The sequence below is a fragment of the Amphiura filiformis genome, chromosome 9 (genome assembly GCF_039555335.1).
Source record: "Amphiura filiformis chromosome 9, Afil_fr2py, whole genome shotgun sequence".
In the NCBI taxonomy this organism is placed as follows: domain Eukaryota; kingdom Metazoa; phylum Echinodermata; class Ophiuroidea; order Amphilepidida; family Amphiuridae; genus Amphiura; species Amphiura filiformis.
Window position 1 is genome coordinate 5414976 of NC_092636.1, and position 15562 is coordinate 5430537.

Here is a 15562-nt window from a genome sequence, read left to right on the forward strand (position 1 = left end):
TTTTCTTGCATTATCGCAGCAGCTCTTTGCCGCTGATAAAGTTGCTCTGGTGGTGCTACCTGATGGGCATGGTCGTGCAAAATACTAGAGACTATGTGCTGCTGAGTGCGTTCAAGCTCTAGAAGCGTATCATTATTTGCTTTGTTCCCAGGAGAAAGCATCTCTTGCATCATTTCCAGACTCATTCCATTCGCCAGAAACTTCTGGGCCTCCATCGGCACGTTAGACGATGGAAGACTATTACTACGACCCTCGGCACTGGCTTGGTATTTGGATTAGCAGCTTTCTTCTTCTTCGGTTTTGGCTTTGGTTTAGGCTTTGCCTTGGCTTTACTCGTAGTTGTTTTCTTTGAACTTGCTGTTGCTGCGGCTCCTTCCACTGAATCCGTTTCAGAGTTGGGCAAGAATTGGTACACATCCTCAGTGACAGGTGTTTGTTCAACTGGTTTTGCTCCTCTACGATACATCCCCATATCCATGCTGCGTGATCTTTGCTCAACTCGATTACTGGGTTTATGTAATAAATTGGGGTCGATGCAATTCTGAAGAATATCATCGTCCATGAATTCAAAACTTTGCATCGCTGCCTGATTCACCACTCCTGGGCTGATTAGTCCATTGTCTCTATTTTCAGGCTTGAGAGTAGACTGAGACACTGCATGCCTCTCAACCTTTATACTACTTAATACTTTTTGTTCAAATGGTTTTTGCACTGATTTCTGAGTTTCTCCAAATGTTTGTGATACTAACAATGATTTGTTACTTTCATTTCTAGTTTCACTGACAGCAGCAGCAGTTGTCAGTAATGATCCCGTTGCTGCAGATCCTGCAGCAGATTGCGCTACCGATGTAGGACTCTGTAACATGCTGTGCACTACAGTCTCTGTTCTTGGACTTTCCAGCCCAACACTGCTGGAACTTGCCCCAGCAACATAGAATCCATTGACCATGTTATTTGGATCTATCTTGGATAAATCAAGCGAACCGGGTCTCTTTAAAAGTTCTGCTAAATGACTAGTTTTTGGCCTCGGAGGAAACAAAAGCTTCTTCTTCTCCTTAGGTTTCCCCCCTCCTTCTTTTTTGCACTTGCCCTCTTTCTTTGAGCTCTTCTTGCTTGATTCTTTATCCTTGATCAATGTTTTCTTTGGTTTCGGTTTGGAATTCTTCTCCGATTTTGATTTGGTTGCCTTCAGAGACTGGGCAAGCTGTAGGAGAAAGGCATCTTGCAATTTATTGGTATCCGGAATGGGATCTGGTTCCGCTCACCAGCTGGTATCAAAGGGGCATTTCATTGAGTGTATATCCAGATGTAGTATCAGCTGCCTGTGGCAAAGGCACATCTTGCATCTTATTAAGGGTAGGCGGAGTCAACTCGGATTTTGGTGTAGATTCTTGTGGTATTGTAACAGTAATATCTTGAGGATTTGATTTCTGAAGCAGATGTGAATGGGTAACTGAAGATGGTGATTGCTGCCTTATGTGAGGTAACACTGGACTTTCTAAGACCGGTTTAAAAGAGTTTATAAACGGCGATTGGACATTCAAGGTTGCAGATGATATTGTAACAATTGGAGGTAACTTTGCATTGTCCGATTGCACGCTATTTTGATCCGCAGATTCCGACTGTGCAACATTATTTTGAGATTTGGCAGCGTGTAATTTTGCATAACGTTCAGCTTCTTTATTCATTGCAGCAAATATGCTGTCCAGTATGCTAGCCTCGCTTTTGGAGAGAGACCCTTTATTCTTTTTGGATGATTTGGACTTTTTATGTTTTTTAGGAGGCGGTGTGGCAACTTCGCTTTTAAGAGATACTGGAGATGCTTGAGGCGTCAACGATGAGGGATTAACATTAATGGTAGTTAGAAGATGTTTCAACTCCGATTCCGAGGTTATCTTCATTTCTATCATACTCTCGGGCTTGCCGTTATGCTTGTGGTGGTGGTGGTGATGATGATGATGATGGTGATGATTCTTGTGATGTTTTGAGGATTTCTTCTCTTTCTTTTCCTTCTTCTCTTTCTTGTTGACTTGAGGTGTTTTTACTGGTGGTTTTAGGAGCTCTTGGTAGCCTGACACACCTTCATCATCAGAAAATGAATAGATTGAATCAAGGTTGGCTGCTTCTGATGGTGGTTTGGATATGGCGAAGTTCGCAAATGATATGCTCAAAGACCGCCCTAAAAGAAAGTGATCAAATTTAGAATATGTTAGAAAAAATCATTAATATTCATGACATATTCACAAGTCAAATTTTCCATATTAGGCCAAGAAAAAAAAATTGTTTGCTTGCCCTCAATTGAATTTTAACAATTGGGTCGGTCTGTCGGGATTTTTTTTTTTTTTTTCTTTTTTTTTTTTTTTAATTACTAGGAAATTCTAATGTTTGTATTAATTAAGGCTCAAAATATGAAAAATCAGATAATTTTGGTGTCAAAATGAATCAACTAATATTAGAAAACAACTAAAATGTTGAACACAAGCTCTAAAATACATTTTTTTTACATCTTCAGAATGCAAAAATTTGAAAAGAAAAAAAAACTTTTTCAGGAATTTCCAAAAATAGGGTCGGTATTCTTTTGTACAGTAAATTTCCAAAATTAGGGTCGGTCGGTTGAGGGCAAGCAAACAACTTTTTTTTTTTGGCCTTACCCATGTACTTCTCACACCCGCACGCATGCTTAATGTTCTGCATGAAACATCCCATGACACACATATACTTCACGTACGGCATTGTTGCTCCAAAGTTTACCAACAAGTCAGAGGATATGGAATGTGGCACTCAGGGTTGTAGCTAGGATATTTTCAGTGCTAATTGGCATTTGATGAAAATCTTGCGTATTTGGCAATTTGCAGACCTGCCAACCTACCAAAGTCAGAATGAGGGACATTGAGGCCAAAACCTTGTACATGTACACAAACCAGGTACCGACAAATTCAAAGACTTGAGGTGTGCAATACTTTCAGAATTCTGGGAAGGTTTTGCAGGTCTAAATTTATCACAATAGACTAAAGAGAATGCTACAGCAACATTTTAAAGTGAAATTTGCATCATTTTCTGCTGTTCTTACATTTAAATTTGCCATCACTGAAATTTTCAAAAAGTAAGGACTGTCCCTCATTTTCACTTTGGAAAACCCCAAATGAGGGACAGTTGGCAGCTCCAACAAAACCTGGAAAAAGTCGCCAGACATGTTTTTGAGTTATAGGCCTTTACAGATGACATTCCCATAATCAAATTTTGGAATTCTTAAATTCACAGTATTTGACTGTGGGACAAAATGGACTTTCAAATCCTTGAAAGTACTTATTAAAAAAGAGGTTCATTTAATCAATAAATAATAGTTGAACTATTATAATCCCTTATTGAACATCCACAAAATTGAAACGTCCACAGTGAGTACTGTTTATTGGACTAGAAATAAGAAAATTCTACTATTATATTTATCCCTATTCAATCCGGTGTAAGGCAGGAAACTAATTGACCCATTACTCAGAATAGCAATTTGACAAAAATATCAAGGTATCATTTACAAAATTATCCATATCTTGAAAAGTATTGATGCTATTTATATAATTTTGGTATCATTTTAAAGCTTATTATCTTGTGCTTACATTTTTATTCAAATCATGAAATGTCAAAAATGCGACTTGTTCCTGGTTTTGTCACATACATCTACTTTAAGCAAATTTTAAATTAACAATACAAGCACAACTTGACATAAGTGTGCAACATGTACAAAATAATCTATACAGTCGTTTGAAAATCAGTACACTTATTTATTTATTTATTATTTATTTGGCAAAATTGACAACAATACAGAAAATAACAAATATGCAATCAATCATCATCACAAGAAACACACAACCAAGTCAATGAGCCAGGATAACCCATTAAGTTGGCTAAATATGCCAACTTATTTCCAATGGGGTCCAAAATTGTGCCTCAAATTTGTGGATTAAATCAAAAACCATGTTATAAAACTTTATTAAAGAGTATCAATAGCCAATACATTACGTACTGAAGATAACACTTACTCTTTTTGTTATCAGGCCTTAATCCTGGCGATATCTTGATCTTCTTTCCATTATGCTTGAACACAGGCACAGGTGCAGTGTAATCCAACATGGCTGCAATGTTAACAGAGAATGTAATAATTAATCAATTTGTGCTGCAAACACGCTGTAACTATACATTTTAAGGGAACTCGTGATTACCTTTCTCATATTATCAGGTTCATCACATAATGACATATCGTAAGCAAAAGTGCATTTCAGAGAAAAGCAAGTTTGAAAAAATGCCCATTTGTAATAGGGTTGTGTTGTTGTATGTTTGCACTTCAAATTCACTGCATGAAAACTGTTCCAAAGTGTTCAATAAATGCTGGCATTTATACAGCGCCTTTTACAAGTACCAAAGCGCTTTACATTTATTCTGCTGCCGTTAGAATATGTCAGCTTCCATACAATACCCAAGGCATGCTCATACCTTTGGGCGCACTCAATGGACAATATGCATAACAGCTCCCCCCGGGGGTGCCAGTTGAACCGTCAATGAAGTCATCACCGACCAAAATTTCGCGGTAAAAGGGTATCTTTTAAGCATAGGCTACGCCCCGCGGGACGCTAAAAGGGTCTCAATTTTGGTGTTTTCTGGAAAAAAGGGTACCTTTTTACAATAGATATGTCGGCGTTTTGGGTTCATGAAAATCAAAGTCCAGCATTTGACGTCAGCCGCTGTTTTCGCTCCTGATTGTAAACAACTTCTTACTTCCGGGTCTGTAAGTGTAATATATTAGTCTTGTGCCCGGTCTTGTACCATGATTAAAACTCAGTGATGTTTGTGCATGCTGCCGAAGCGGGCTGCGTGAGAGACGGGCGTAGAGACTACGAATTTTGTACAAGGTAGGCCCTACAGATACTGTGTAATCGGAATGGATTACGACATACGTTTGACTGCTGAACCAGATATGACAGGAACCATGCCTTTTGGAAATCGTGAAGTGACATTTGCCATCGCTGTTTGTCACCCGCGCAAAATGATTGCAGCTTGTTTGTTGTGTATGACCACAATTTTGTGTTAAGGATGATATTCCAGGCTATTTCATATTATAACAGAAATTGTATGTAAAGGGATTGGAAATACACTAGGTAAATATTGCTTTCTACCTTCGTCAGTGAAAAGGGTCATTGGGACATGTAAGGTCAGTGATATGGGTACCTTTGTTTGCACCATGGCTGTGGTCAGTGATTTGGGTATCCTTTTTCATAGCAGGTCAGTGGTAAGGGTTACCTTTCAGCCCTTGGGCATGTCAGTGTTTTGGGTGAAAAATAAAAGTGTCTGGTCAGTGATGACAACATGCAATGGTATATGAGTGGCACCCCCGGGCAGCTCCCCATTTCAATCCTGGGTTGAGACAGGCAAGCGAGTTAAAGCACCTTGCCCAAGTGCACAACACGATGGCACCACCGGCTCCGTCGTGCCCCTGCTAACTTGTACTACTTTACTTGTAATTATGGCACAACTGCGTAATACCCTCTGCATCTTATGTGTTACAGTGTGCTTTATCCTGTCAAATGTATAGTGCGATGGGTATACCAGAATTATTCCATCACTTTAGAGAATAGCAACTCACAATTCATTCTTGGTGGTTGCAACGGATATCCAACCATCTCACACCATCCTACTGGGTAGATATCTGGTGACTGACAATCTATCCACTGGTCATACGATGAATCCCAGCCATCAAAATGCACTCTTAATAAGGGACCTGCCATCTTCACTATAGTAGCAGCGCAAATCAGACCTGATTCTATCAAGTCTACAGCCTCTAGCTTTTGACCCGCTTTGAAGCCAGGGTTGGTAGTTTTCTGTGGGAGGAAAAAATACAACCGTACAGTCAGAATAGTCTTCATAAAGTTCAAAATGGGGGTCTCCCGTAAGGCCAAAAAAAAAAAAGTTGTTTGTTTGTCCTCCACCGCCCGCTCCTCAGATGAAGGCCTGACCAATATTTTTTTTTTTCAATTTTTTTTTTTTATAAAAATAAGTAAAATTCAATTTTTTTTCCAGATTTGGAGTATCTCTGGACCTCTTTCATGGTTGAAAATTAAAAAAAGTCCACCAAATCATTAAAAGACTATGACATGAACACAAATTATAACTTTAACTGCATATTAAAGAAACAAAATGTTGGTTTTTTTTAAGTCACCATGAATGATTGTAGCATTTAGCTCTAGCAAGGTCCAGAAATACGCCAAATCCGAAAAAAAAAAAAATTAAAAAAAAAAAAAATCCGTCCTCTTTCAAAGCTGTGGAGGACAAACAAACAATTATTTTTTTTTGGCCTAATCACTCAATATGGTTTCTGATCAACTGAGTACATAACACAAAATTTCAGATTACTCAATCACTGGCTGTGACAAACTTTTCTATGTACAAGCTATGCTGAGTTCATGGAACCAATATTTGTCTTCATAGAATCATAAGGCAATGCACTCTCATGGTTCATGACTCATCTGCCCCGTTCCATGTATAAATTTCATACACTCTTAGATGGTGAGAACCAAGCAGAAGAAACATTAGAAAAATGCTAGGAGTGTGTTGATTGTGTATAATGCACAGGTGCGCACTATGTGCAGTGTTTTCAGACGCATTCATTTTTCTGATGCATTTATATTTGTTTGCATTTCCAACATTTTTACTGACAATTTTGTAATAAATATAGCAAAAAACACAATTTTTTTCTGAAATGGGTTAATAAATGCAGATCACTTGTTGCTTGAGAATGCTTGATATGTCTAATACCTTCCCGACGCTTCAACATCTCAGTACGCATGCATTATTTTGTAAAATGTCACTTCCAACAAGTGAAATGTATTTATTAACCTGCATATACACATGGTCCTATCATTATATTTTTTCATAAAATATAATACCTTAGCACAGGCCTTCTCAACTAGTTTATTTGAAGTGCCAACTGGAAAATTTTAGTGATCATGAAGTGCCAACATGTCACGGGAGGACTCTGCGAGGTAGCGCGTATGCATAGCGGTTAAGGTGCAGTGGTGTTTTATCGGGTTCCAGGGCAGCGCCTCCGAAGCTCATGGATTTTAAGGTTTTTAAAGGCCCAGATTGGGTATTTTCACCTCTTTTTTGTTCAAGATTTATGTGAAAAAATTATTAAAATTACCGTGCGCCACTTCGACTGACTCCAAGCGCCACAAGTGGCGCGCGCGCCGCCGGTTGAGAAGGCCTGCCTTAGCATATGGCTGACAAAATGTGGGAGTACCCGTATTATTAACTCTCTTCACGCGGGTGTCGACTGCAGACGACATGTTTCAAATTTTTTTTAAAAATTCAAAAATCACAGAAATGTACATTTTCATGACCATATTTGGAATCAGCATGACAAATGCATTAAAATGAGTACAAACAAGCCTAGTATTGGTTCAGTAGTTCTTAAGATAGCTCTTGATATTTTGAGAAAAAAATGCAAAACTTCAACTTTTTCCGTTGAAGCGCATGGCTAGCACGCAGAGCATTAATGACCATCCATGATACTTACCTGGTGAAACAGCTCCACAGGAGCAGCGACTGAGGTGGTGTTCCGAAGGTAGTCATCCCAGTCAAAATGACCCTGGAAATCTGTGGACAGAATGCAATGTTGTTTATGTTATGTGTGTGTCAACCTTTCTTACAATGTCACTACAGTTTGTCCACTCTGAAGTACAAAGTGACAACGCGCGCGTATACAGCGCGTTAACAGTGCGTAGTGCTGTGTCTCTGCTGCAGGTATGCGTGTCTTCAAAGTCGGCACAACGTGTGCGTCTGCGTCGGTACTTTGTACTTCAGAGTGGACTGACTGTAACTGACTATTCTTACTATACTTTCTGATTGGTTCAATACATGATACAGCTATCTCTGTAACAAATCAAAACAGTTCTTAGAGGCTGGTAATTCCACCGGGAGTGCCCATGGGGTTGTAAGTAGAGATAAGGAGTCATAATTTACATTACCTTTTGGAGGAACCAGGTCGATATGGTGATACTCGCAAAACCCAACAGGTAGCAAAGAGGATGAGTTGCTATGGTAACAAAACCAGCTGTTCTGATCGGCAAGGCAACCATCAACGCCAATCATCAGGTAGCCTTCGTCTAGCACACGCATCACAGTGCCAATGCAGATGTGACTCAGTTTGAGGGGGTCGATAACTTCCAGTTTCATACCGACACGGAAAGACTGGTCTTGTTTCACAGGTTGGGGCTGTAAATTTGAAAGGGTAACAAAACTTGAGATTAATTGAAGACCATTTCAAATTGCAAAGATAATTATTTCAAACCAGGATATAAAAACTATGACTCTGTGCCATAGTATGTACATATCTATAATCTTGAATGCCCAATGCTGACATTGGGACAACAAGTAATTATTACTTAGTATGGAGCAACAACACACAAAAAGATGGCATTTCAGTAAGTGCTGTACACAACAAGCAAAATGTCCTTCCAATGTTTCAGAACATGAAATTAAGTTGTCACAGCATCGAAAACATGTTTGCCATTGGGGAACATCTGGAAAGAGAAATCCATATAAAAGCGTAAGGGAGGTTGGACTTTTTTAGGTACTTTGATAATTTATTTTCTAAACCTGAAGTAGCACCCACTTTGCTTTAATGTTTTGTCTATGAAATTGGTCAAGAACTGAGCATACTTACAAAGTGAAAGATGTCCCACGGCGCATCATGCGGACCTCCCCTTCTCTGCCTGCCTTTGTCCAAGGCTTCACTTTTGTATGCTGCAATATACAAAACATTTAAAAGACATGAATTATTACAGCTGTTGCAAAAATCTGCTACAGAAAAATCCAACATGGCGTTACACTCAACTTGAGACGAGGCAGACTATAGAGCCTCAACCCTACAAAGCTATACTGGATAACACTTCTTGTGTACAGTTTAGTTATCATTATTCAATAATATCAATCACATATAGATCTACTTACCAGCAGTGGCCACAAGTGGATGGCCCACTCTTTGTGACCATCCAACAGGATGTATAAGCGGCGACATCCGATGGAACCAGAAGTCTTTGCTGGGGTCCTTACAGTTATCATATTGCACATGGATTCGGTCCCCGACGACGTTCTTCACGGTTGCCACGCAGGTGCTGGATACCTGTCGTTTGTATACAACTTCCAGCTTCATGTCTTTCTTGAAAGACATGTTGAAGCTTTCTTTTAACTGTGAAAGCAAGATATGGATGGAGATGAGTTATAAAGTGACTTGTAGACCTATATATGATGTGCAAATGGACTATTCCAGTTGAAATACATACACCCCCTTAGGCACTTAATCCCACACAGGGATGTAGATTTCAAATGGAGTCACCCATACCCCCATTTGAAATTCACACACTTTGTGTGGAAGATTAAGGACATGACTTCCATAGGGGGTGTATGGATTTCAACTGGAATATCCCATTTTGGAGCAGACGACACTGAATGTGGTTCCATTTGAAATTACCACACCTTGTGTGGAAGATTAAGGACATATCTTCCATAGGGGTGTATTGGCTTTCAAATGGAATAGCTGAGTGAAATAGAGAATCAGTTGTCAAGATGTTTATCAAGGGCAGTGGAAACAATACATGATATTGAAACAACAGTGATAGAAATAATTGTGTGTTACATTATCAAGTAATGAAACTCAATCGTTATGCAGTTTAGGTTTGAAAAAGATGTTTACTATGCAGCAGCTGGTTACCCAAGACACCTGTTGCCTGGCCGGTAACCCAAGTGCATTACCAACAGAGTACAACTCAGCATTAGTGAGGGGGGGATCAGGCACAACAGTGCTTTGAACATCATATAATTATCATGTTAACAATTTTTGATATGAAAACTTTCAGGAGTAGATCATACTTCAACACTACTTGTTTGTTTCGCTTACCAAGGAACTCCGACATCCTGATGTTGTTAGCCCAGCAAGACCAGGGGAAGGAAGACGTGCACAAAATATGCAATACTTTCTTATCACTTTTCAGGGACAAATATCGGGTGCAAGGACAACGCAACCCAATCATGCCAGATTAGGGAGGGGGCAGTTGTCCCAATACATAAAACCCTGTTGGAAGAGATGTAAACATATACTTTGTGTGAGAGAAAGATGAGAATTGTTCATTATTGTGTGACCTACCTTATCTGTAGGTGTGGAGTATGTTGGGCTTCCAGAGTGTGATATCCTTGCCAAGTGTTCCAGCCACTTATCACCAAGTCTCTCCATCACACCTGACACAATAAAATGACCATACAAAATGATAATTAGCCAATGATACAGCATTTAGAGAATTTACACAACCTTTACACATTCAATATTGTCAACTTATTATTTTCATTAAGGGGGAGGACAAATATCGGGAAATTTACCATTTTAATGTCCATTTAAAGGAGTACTTTGTGATCCTAGCATCCTCTTTTATGACATTTTTCAGTAGATATCCAGGAGAAAAGCTTATTCCCAAAATTTCAGTTGATTACGATTTTGCGTTTGTGAGCTATGCATGATTATGTGTATTACACTGCTCCACAGGCCACTGCTGTAATTTCGTTCTGGTACACCAGAATGTCATAATTCAAATTTGAGGATATTTTTGCTAAACGAATTAATCGGCAAGAATTTTTTTTTTGTACATAAACATTATGTAGCCACAGGTTTCCAGTGGTATAAAAATCCCAACTTTTTTTGGAGAAAAGTTGCGGATGAGGCTGTGGATCACAAAATGCCCTTTTAATCCAGCAGTATTAATTTTATGAGGGCAGATTAATGGCTAGACATGGGATTGACTGCACCATATCCCACAATGCAAATTGATTCAGGGGACCTCCAGGTGCAGGTATTGTTTACATTTTGAAGAATATGGGCAAAGTCCCACTGAATGATTGGATCATTGGGATTTAGATTTGTTGCAATGTGGTAGATACATACTGTGTTACAACTTTCCCACTTTTTTTTGACAGGCCAACGAAATTGGCCTTAACCATATTTTGTCAACCAGGCTTGGATTGTGGACTCCCAAGTCTGGTGGATTGATGTCTCATACCTAGTGCTGTAATCGATAAGCTTTCTGGGTATCGATATGTCGGGAGGCAAACATCCGACATGTCGATACTATTATCGATACTCACGCAGTTTGAAACACGGATTTGAGTTTACCAATTTTATTATCAGTAAGTTCCAGAAACAAGTTAACAACAAGTGTATTGAAGCCTAACAGCTAAAACTACATGGATCATGCATCAAACAAACGAAAGTGGTATTGCAAATCCGCAATTTGAGATAATCTAAGCATGTGTGCCATGTCGTTTGTGTATCGATACTGACATTGAGTGTTTCGACATGTCGGAAGTCTATGTATTTTCCGACTATCGATACTTACGACAATCGATTACAGCACTACTCATACCTTTCAACTAATATAATAGAGTGCAATAGCTAGCTCATGGTGTACTTACCCTTAGGAGGTTTGAGTTTCATACCAGCCTTGACAGCCCCATTGATGGCATAGCATTCTGTCTTGCATAAGTGTGCCCAGAAATCATGATTATTATCCATCCCGTAACCCTCAAATCTCAGCTTAGCTTTGTACCCTGTATAAATGATAAATAAATAAATGAACAGTCAGTTTAATCTCTATCTTTTTGATCTTAAAATATATGTGACATGATCAAGGGGAATGAGTCGGATGTCGCTAATATCGTTTTTGATATATATATAACAGTGTTCAAATTCTTTTGTTTTATATTGTTTTCAGCCATTGATAAGTTGCTCATAACTCGGTAATCAAATGTCCAATTTTGATGGGGTTTGCATCATAATGTAGCATTTGTTAACTGCCAGAAAATGATGTAAAAAAACTTCTAATTAAAAAATTGCCGACATGTGAGATATACAAACATCTTCCAAAAATACCCGTACCTATAATGTGAGTTTTAATTATTTTTATTTAAAACAATCACCAGTTCTCTTCAACATACTAGTCTTTTTGACATTTGTGATAAGGCGAGTGTGAGTGAGTCCTAGGAATTCGAGTCCCGCCCGAGAATCCTGTTACCCGGGCAAGAAATTCAAATTCAAATTCAATGTATTTTGATATCATTTATAGAGTATGACATGAATACAAATTATCAATTTTCATATTAAAAACACAAAACATTGTGCAATTTTTTTATTTTTAGGTCAACAACCATGAATTAGCATGTAGGTCTAGGTCCAGGGACACTACAAAACCGGAAAAAACACCTTTTTTTTCAAATCACAAGCCCTAAAACAAACTAGTTCCTAATTGGGGATTTTTGAAAAAGGAAAAGATGAGGCCCAATGTGATTATATGCCCTTTTTATTATTATCAGTTGTTTAACTTGAAGTGGAGGAGGCCCTTGTAAAATCCTTTATTTCATGGTTTTAAGGGGTCGATTAGCACAAACCATGTTTAGAATGCTTATTGCACAGATGCACTTCTATTTCCAATATGTTAACTTCTGAAACATTTTTACAAAAAAATTTTCCCCAAAATAAACAGAGGGAAAAATCAAAAAGACAATATCAGAATCCCTAATAAAGGAAGCGGGAGCGGACAAGAATCTTTTTATTATTTGGCCTAAATATTTCAAGGTACTTACCTGCAACTTTGATGATTCTTGCAACCCAGAAACTATCCTTTGGGTCACCCGGTTCTCTGTTCTGAACCTCAACTAACGCACCAATCAAATTAGCTTTCCACTCCTTTGATAACGCAGCCTGATCAAAGACAATAGTATTGTTTAGTTTATTAATGCTTACTATAGATGAGTTGACTTCTGACGTAAATGCCTGGCAGTATATGTACGCATCATCACCATCGTTTTTTGCCTGGCTGTATGTGCGCCCATCATACTTTGCACAGGGCTTGTGTTTTTGAAACTCTCGCCACATCACAATAAGGCTATTGAACAGTGTAGTGGTTACATGAGGTTCACTCAAGCATATCGATATACCAGTCCCTTGCCTTTTGATAAACATTGAGGTCAACCCATCTATAAACTTTTACTTATTCATGCAAAACATGTACACATTCAACTGATATAATTTTTATTTGCTAACTGTATGCCCCTCAATATTCATACTAATTAGTATGGCATCATAAAAGGTGAGCGAATGTTGAGGCCTGCAAATACACTGCCCTAACAGTGTAGCAAATAGCATGGACAAAATGTTGAGAGTTTGATGAATCGGTTATATCTGAAAAGTTAACACTATTTTGAGATTGATTCCTACTCCTTTTACCAAGTCATAAATCTAAGCCATGCATGGATCCTGGGTGTATTTCAGAAGTCAATTTGAACCACAATTCCTTCCCACAATACAATATATTCGCATTAACAAAAGAAATGGATCAACCACTGGGCTGTATCTATTGCTATGCAATACTACAAAATTTAATTTTGACCGAAATCATATAATGGTGGCTTTAAACATATTCAACTGATAAACAAACGTAAAGTATCATGAGTTCTAGGTTTAAGGTTGGTCTGAACCCTGGAATTATGAAAACTTTCGGACCTCATAACTGCTAAATTATTAGTCTAAAGAATATAAAAGTATACATTTTTCTAAAGAATATAAAAGTATACATTTTTAGAATGGAAATGACTTGATAAATTCATCTGTGAGGTCCAATTTGGGCCAAAATGCTTATTTTGAGAAAATCCCAAAAACTGTTTTTTGGCCCAAATTTTTTCACAAGCAACGTAACAAAAAAAAATTGTTTGGCCAAAAAATTTTTTAAATTATTTTAAAAACTAGATAAAAATATCTAGGACACGTATTTTTATTTTTTTGAATTTTGACCAACTTCACCAAAAATACTTGAAATTTTGGCGAAAATCAGGCTTTTTTATGATTTTTTTTAAAATTTGGCAAATTTTGACCATTTTTGGTGTAAATTTCTCAAAGTTGGTCAAAATTCAAAAAAATAAAAATACGGGTCCTAGATATTTTTATCTAGTTTTTAAAATAATTTTAAAAAATTGTTGGCCAAACAATTTTTTTGTTACGCTGCTACGAAAAAATTTGGGCCAAAAAACTGTTTTTGGGATTTTCTCCAAAATGAGCATTTTGGCCCAAATTGACCTCACAGATGAATTTATCAAGTCATTTCCATTCTAAAAATGTATACTTTTATATTCTTTAGACCAACAATTTAGAAGTTATGAGGCCCGAAAGTTTCCATAATTGCAGGGTTCAGACCAACCTTAAAAGAAAGTGTTTCTCATAACATAAACATTCGTTACTCACATGATGAAAGCACTTCACTGATGCAGCTTCTGTATCCTGTTCCTCTATATATGACGGCCAATCAAAGTTCAGTGATGAATCTGGTTTTACGTTACCATGGATACCGTTGCAAGGTGATTTGCTGCCATTTTCTGACAGCTTATGAGTTGGGGGAAATAGAGGTCGAGGTTTGTGCTCCTCAAATAAAGTGGGTACCTGAAACAGAGGAAATGATCAGAAAACAGGTGAACATTTCACACAAGTTTTAAGGGGCTACTACACCCCTGGCCAACTTTGTGCCTATTTTTGCATTTTTCTAAAAAATTATAGCGCATAGGGGACAAGTAAGATATGTATATGATAGGGGCAAGGACTACAACTATTGCACTGAAAATTCAGCAACTTGATCAAATATTGGTTTCCCTCATTTTTGACTGTAACTCCACAACTGTTGTCTGTGCTGAAATAAAATTTCCAGTGCAGTAGTTGTAATCCTTGCCCCTATAATATACATATCTTACTTGACACCATTGCACTATAATTTTTGAGAAAAATGCAAAAATAGGCACAAAATTGAGCAGGGGTGTAGTACCCCCTTAAATGTGTACTTATTGCTCCAATTCACGAAGCAGTTTGCACACAATTCTAGTGGAGAACAGAACAATCGGTAGCTGCCCAATCTGCCCGATTTTAAGCTTATCGGTTGTGAATTGAAATTGATAAAAATCCTCTCATTTACCAATTTAGTAAACCAGTTAATTATTTTGATACAAAGCAGTGTTTATGCTTCAAACATGCACACCAGCTTTTACCGCAAAAGTTGATTTCTGAGGTGTTTATCACAGTTAAGGCCATAAAAAAAGATGTTTGTTTGCCCTCAACCGACCGACCCTAATTTTGGAAATCAGAAAGACGTTTTTTTTCTATTTACTGTACAAAAGAATACCGACCCTATTTTTGGAAATTCCTGAAAAAGTTTTTTTTTCTTTTCAAATTTTTGCATTCTGAAAAAAAAAAAAAATGTATTTTAGAGCTTGTGTTCAACATTTTAGTTGTTTTGTAATGTTAGTTGATTCATTTTGACACCAAAATTGTCTGATTTGTCATATTTTGAGCCTTAATTAATACAAACAGTAGAGTTTGCTAGTAATTAAAAAAAGAAAAAAAAAAAGAAAGAAATTCGACCGACCGACCCAATTGTTAAAATTCAATTGAGGGCAAGCAAACAATTTTTTTCTTGGCCTAAGTAGGTGG

General features: G+C 37.7%; 1 protein-coding gene across 1 annotated transcript in view; it reads right to left on the minus strand.

Annotated features, from left to right (window-relative positions):
- LOC140160473 (uncharacterized) overlaps positions 1–15562 on the minus strand; it is a 34360-nt gene that overhangs the window by 5414 nt on the left and 13384 nt on the right. The window contains exons 6-17 of the mRNA XM_072183708.1: positions 14330–14524; positions 12676–12793; positions 11509–11643; positions 10193–10284; positions 9001–9238; positions 8714–8793; positions 8016–8262; positions 7565–7644; positions 5636–5870; positions 4038–4130; positions 1287–2179; positions 245–1204 (exon numbers count right to left, since the gene is read on the minus strand). Of these exons, the coding sequence (XP_072039809.1) occupies positions 245–1204; positions 1287–2179; positions 4038–4130; positions 5636–5870; positions 7565–7644; positions 8016–8262; positions 8714–8793; positions 9001–9238; positions 10193–10284; positions 11509–11643; positions 12676–12793; positions 14330–14524 (3366 nt within the window). The remainder of the gene's footprint in view (positions 1–244; positions 1205–1286; positions 2180–4037; positions 4131–5635; positions 5871–7564; positions 7645–8015; positions 8263–8713; positions 8794–9000; positions 9239–10192; positions 10285–11508; positions 11644–12675; positions 12794–14329; positions 14525–15562) is intronic.